The sequence below is a fragment of the Pristis pectinata genome, chromosome 25 (genome assembly GCF_009764475.1).
Source record: "Pristis pectinata isolate sPriPec2 chromosome 25, sPriPec2.1.pri, whole genome shotgun sequence".
Taxonomy (NCBI): Eukaryota; Metazoa; Chordata; class Chondrichthyes; order Rhinopristiformes; family Pristidae; genus Pristis; species Pristis pectinata.
The window spans coordinates 18,155,533-18,161,532 of NC_067429.1; the positions used below are offsets into that span (position 1 = coordinate 18,155,533).

General features: G+C 45.4%; 1 protein-coding gene across 1 annotated transcript in view; it reads right to left on the reverse strand.

Moving 5' to 3' along the window:
- LOC127582968 (pyruvate dehydrogenase (acetyl-transferring) kinase isozyme 2, mitochondrial-like) overlaps positions 1 to 5,640 on the reverse strand; it is a 28,600-nt gene extending 22,960 nt beyond the window's left edge. Inside the window, 1 exon segment of the mRNA XM_052038628.1 lies at positions 5,384 to 5,640. Within this exon segment, the coding sequence (XP_051894588.1) occupies positions 5,384 to 5,501 (118 nt within the window). The 5' untranslated portion in view covers positions 5,502 to 5,640.
- Positions 5,641 to 6,000: the final 360 nt, after the last annotated feature.

Genomic DNA, 6,000 nt, shown 5'->3' on the forward strand with positions numbered 1-6,000 from the left:
TGCTCAGTGTTTGCTGTTTTTTACTGCCTGAAGAGATTTTTATTCCAGCTTTAGTCCCTTCATGGAACTGATTTCATGCTATCACATATAGAAATATCAGCAAGTGGTTTGAATTTTGGAATCATGCAAGTTAAATCCTAGCCTTGATTTCAAAGAGGCAGGTATGTGCTCCAGATGAGTACTCCTTTATGTTCATTCAGTCTGTATTGAATTTACCTTGTTCAAACTATCAACATACAGTATCTGAATCAGAACTACATGGGATTTCCACAAGATCTTCTCAATTCCCAGGGTGAACATCTGTAAATTGGTCACTAATGGAAAGAACTGAAAAGACGCCAAGTACTCTACGGAAGGAATAAGCATTAGTTAAGAATGGTTCCTTGGATGGGGGTTATTTTCCTTAATGAATTTTCTAAATGTACAAGATTGCATACTTCATTCTATTACATTTTGTTGCTTCTTGGCAAAAGATATGCAATACGAGATAGAACTGGAAACATTCACAAGGTCACATGGTTTTAGAGTGTGGCTACTGTAACCACAGAAAAAGTTACATTGTTCCTTGACAAACCTGATAACCCCAGAGATGGTTAACTCCACAAATGAACAAATGCAAATCACTTGGAATAGATTCTGCAGGCCAGTGATAAATGCTGTGAAGCTATAACAATGGGTTTTCATTCCAGCCGTTTTGCATAGACACATAACTTAAGTATAGTTTGAGCAGATTAAACTCCAGGCGGAGGTCCAGAAGCTCCTAACCAAAGGGTAAATTGATTAATATTAAAAGGCCCAGATAATGTTCAGTCTTCAATGACTTTAACCAAACCAACAATGACATGGGCTCACTTGCAACAGTCTATGCATAAAAACATTATTGGCTAACAGACTTGTGAAGAATATTTAGCAGTGTCCTAGACAATGCCTGGTTAAGTCATAACCTGAGGGAACAACAATCCAGGTTCTAAACTGATGAATTCATCACCAGAGGCAGGATTACAAAGACTGAGTGATGTATGTTAATATCATAATATTAATCACTAAAATTTTGTCTACTAAATCAGTTCTGTCCACACCTTATTAATATTTCAGATCAAATTTTCCCCGTCAGCCATGTTCATTATTTTCATGAGAAATATTTCAGTTTCAAGCAACATGAAAGCACCCTACCCTACGGTTGTTTTCAAAATGAAAGGCTATTTATTTAAAGGATATGGCTACCATTCGCTAGAACATTTAATGTCCATTCTAAAATGCCATCAAGTGCAGTGAAGTCAACCACAATGATGGCCTGGAGCCCCACATAGGCCAAATAAATTATTTTCTCTAATGCCATAATTGAAATAGATGTGTGTTAACATCCAATGGTTTACTAATTATCATACTAATACTAGCTTTTCACATCCAGATTTGTGTAGTTAACCAAATTTAAATTCCTCATTTACTATAGTGGGATATAAATTTGAATTCCACTATATCAAAGTGGAAATCTCTAGATACTGCTCCAGTGTTTTGCTAGCTAGAACAGAATTACACCATGCAATGTCACAGCTGCAGTTTATATGCAAGATGATCCATATAGTCATTTATTTATTTTTTTTTAACTTTGTCAAAGCAAGCCCCAACATCAATATAAGCAATACCACAGGATGAAGGTGGTGCCACTGCACAGAAAATCAAGAACACCTTTTGTAACATGATATCTCACATGATCAGATCTTTCATCATACAAATGGAGCCTAACTGAACATTTTGATCGCACTGGAGATATAACCATTTAAAATTTCAAAAGGAAAATGGATAAATGATCAAAGAAAAAAAAGGCTTATGTTGAAATAGGAGGAGGAGGTGAATTGGATAGCTTCTTCAAGGAACCATCACAGGCATGATGGGCTGAATAGTCTTCTTTCCTAACTGAATCAAGAAAGCTTACTGCACCAATTCAGAAATATCACATTTCCCCCATTTTACATCCAACTGTTTCTTAAAGATTCCGGTATCTTCATCACTACAGTTTGCCCTATTCATGTTAAGTATGACCGTTGAGCTTACACAAATAACACCAATTTGTATTTATGTAGCACCTTTAAAGTAGGAAAATCTCTGAGGCATTCTCGAGATAGGGGTCAAACAAAAATTAAAGCTGAGCCACAAAGGGCATATCAGAGCACAATGGAAACAGATTCTGCAAAACATCTAAAGGAAAGAGAAGGGAAGTAGCTGAGAGATGTATAAACAAATGGAACAGCCAAGGCCCTGGAAGCTGAAAGCAAGACTGACAGTGCTGAGATAATTAAATTTGAAGATCCACATATAGCTGGAGAAATGCAATTTCAGAGCTGGAGGAAATTACAAAATTGGGGAGAGCAAGGTCACAGAGGACTTTGAAAGCAAAAGTTGCAGAATATTAAAACTGAAGTGTGGCTTTAATAGGTGACAATGAGCATGGGTATGATTGCAGAATGGGATTTGTTGAAAGCTAGGACAGGAAGTAGAGTTTTGGATAACCATATTTATAGAGACTAGAATTTAGAAATTCAGTCAGTACTGTGTTGGAATAATCAAGACTAAAGGTAACAAATACATGGTTGAGGATTTTAACAGATCAGCTGGGGCAAAGTGTGAAGTTAGGCAATGCTACATACATAGAATAAATGGCCTTAGCAAAGGTGGGGATATGTGGTCTGAAGTTATTTTGGAATTGTACATGATACCAAGATTGTGAATTATGTGATACTTAGTCTCAGTTACTAGCAAATGGAATCCATGAGCAGGGAACGAAGTTTGTGGTAGGGATTGAAGACAAGGGCTTTTCATTCTTTGTTGAAGAAGTTTCTGCTCATTCAATACAACATTAGACATGCAGACTGACTATTGCTAGATAAGGGGGGAAGGGCAGAAGGATTAAAGGTGTAGGGGAGGAGAGCTCTAGGGATGTTGCAATGAAAGATGTGTCCAATTTATGATAAAGATCATGATAACCGATAATGGAAAGGTGCAAGTAAATAGAAAAAGTTGCCAATAAAACTAGCTGCTGTTCCTAATATAATGCAAAGATTTTCCATAACTGGTTATGCTAAAACTAATGGTGATCTAGCTGTGGACAAACTGGAACCATATGTGTTAGTCCATTGTCTCTCAGTTCCACACAATCAGGTTCAATACTAACCGTCGGTATGTCGTGTGAAGTTTGCATGTTCTCCCTGTGACTATCTGAGATTTCACAGTGGTGCCCTGGGTTCTTCACCCATCCCAAACATTGGTAGTTGCAAGTCAATAGGCTACTGTAAATTGTCCTAGTGTAAGTGAGTTTTAGGAGAATCCTGGGGTTGTATGAGAGAATAGGTTACAGAAAAGTGTGTGTGTGTGTGTGGGGGTGTGTGTGGGGGGGGGGAGGAGAAGAGAATGAGGGGGGAGAATGAGATTGCTCGGAGAGCAAGCCAAATAGAATAGATGCCCTCCTTCTACGTAGTAAGGAAATGAGGAAGTATCCTGAAAATGTTACTAAAATACATTGGCCTGTAGACAAGAACGAGCATAAAATAAGCAGAAATCAGGAGCCCGATTTCACTTGCAGCTGAATTTACTACCTTTCTGCACCAAGACGCGCTACTTTTTCAGTACATATTTTCAGCAAAATTCCAGGCTAATCGGGACTGTAAGGAACTACTGCAGCTCAATTCCTGCAGTCTGATGCAATGACTCCATTTCTTGCAAGATACCTCAATTGTTAAAAGCTAGCAGCTCTGCATTGTCAGCACTCGAGTGCCATTTCACTATCACCTGAAGTGTCCTAATTTGCAAGGCCATAGATCGCGAATGGGACGTAGAATACCACTTTTTCAGCCGGCACTGACATATTGAGGCAATGTTCCCCCTTCTTGAGGGCAAGTGACTCCGAATGTATGTTACGGTTTAGCCATTCGTGCGGTTCTAACATTGAAACCTCTACAAAAATCGCGTGAAATAGAGCCGATTCTTGCATGTCAGATTATCAACCGATGATAGATGCAGACAGAAGTGAAGAATAATAAGTGAATACAAAAAAAACGCATATTCTGGAAATGCGAGATAAAAATTTAAAAAAATGCTGGAAACACTCAGCAGGTTTGGCAGCAAGTGTGGGAAGAGAAACAGAGCTAACGTCGAGGTGTCATCGACTTTTCGCACGGATACTACCTGACCTGCTGAGCGTTTCCAGCATTTTCTTCTTCTAGCGGGGTCAAATTTGAAAAGAAACACAAAGGCAAACTTAACTGGAAACCGAACACGACACACGAGAGAGAGAGAGAGAGAGAGAGAGCAAGCAAGCAAGCAAGCTTCCGTAAACATGCACCTTTTGGCATTTGGCCATGCATGAAGTTCACAACAATAACACGAAATGCGCCTGTAATGAAGGGAGAAGGGCATCACTTCACTGTCGCCCTGACACAAAGGCCTGCAAACTTCCCACTTCTCTCTGCAGGTCGAGTTGGCTTTGCATACATTTCAATGCAACCGTGCATGCGGTGGTGCATGGACATAATTTCCCCTCACACCCCACACCCCCGAGCAGGGCCTCCCGTGCACCGCCTGCACAACGCCAGGGGTGCTGTCACCTACCCCCACCCTCCCCCCGAGCGAGGGGGGGAGGAAGGGGGGGGGAGGAAGGGGGGGGGGGGGGGAGGAAGGGGGGGAGGGGGAGGAAGGGGGGGAGGGGGAGGAAGGGGGGGAGGGGGAGGAAGGGGGGGAGGGGGAGGAAGGGGGGGAGGGGGAGGGGGGGAGAGAGGGGGGGGAGAGAGAGGGGGGGGAGAGAGGGAGGGGGGGAGAGAGGGAGGGGGGGAGAGAGGGAGGGGGGGGAGAGAGGGCGGGGGGGGAAGAGAGGGAGGGGGGAGAGAGGGGGGGAAGAGAGGGAGGGGGGGGAGAGAGGGGGGGGGAGAGAGGGGGGAGGAGGGAGGGAGGAGAGGGGGAGGAGGGAGGGAGGAGAGGGGGAGGAGGGAGGGGAGGAGAGGGGGAGGAGGGAGGGGAGGAGAGGGGGAGGAGGGAGGGGAGGAGAGGGGAGGAGGGAGGGAAGGAGAGGGGAGGAGGGAGGGAAGGAGAGGGGAGGGAGGAGGGGAGGGAGGAGAGGAGGGGGAGGGAGGAGGGGGAGGGAGGAGGGGGAGGGAGGAGGAGGAGGAGAGGGGAGGGGGAGGAGAGGGGGGAGGGGGGAGGAGAGAGGGGGAGGAGAGGGGGGGAGGGGGGAGGGGGGGGAGGGGGAGGGGGGAGGGGGAGGGGGGGAGGGGGGGAGGGGAGGAGGGGGAGGGGAGGAGGGGGAGGGGGGAGGGGGAGAGAGGAGAGAGGAAGAGAGGGGAGGAGGGGGGCGCCCGACTGCAAGCACCCGACCCCTCGCTCACTCACTCACCGAAGTCCAAGAACTGCTTAATGGACAACGGCGAGGGGGAGAACTTGGAGAAATGGTCGATCTGCTTGGGCACGTTGGACAGGGCCGAGTTCTTCATGAGGAACCGAACGAACTTCATCCCGCCGCGCAGCCCCCGACCACCCTGAACAGGACCGATTTGAAATTAAAGCACGGCGACCGCTGCTGGCTCCAGCCTGCAATCCGCATAGCAACCAGGCCGCGCCTCAGCCAATCGCCAGCCTCCCTGCTCCCCGGTCCTGGAGCGTCACCCTCTGCGTCATGGCGTCGAGTCGTCAACGTCCCACGAATTGTTCCTGGTGCTGTTGTTGACATCTTGGGCTATTGGGCAATGCTGACTGATTGAACTCGGAGAACTTGGCTGCAAAACCTATTTTTGCATCTAGAACATAGGCTAGTTTTTTTAAGGTAGCGGTGTAAATATGAATTTGCATTTATGGAAGGGTGTAGCAAATTTTGCCAACATCTTGAAAAAATATGATTATTCCCATGTGTAAATATTAGAACAGAGCTGAGCTGAAATTACTGAAATGAATGTCTGTGGGCAATATATATCAGCAGAGTTCCCCATGGCTATTGACACCTGGACTTTCCCTGCT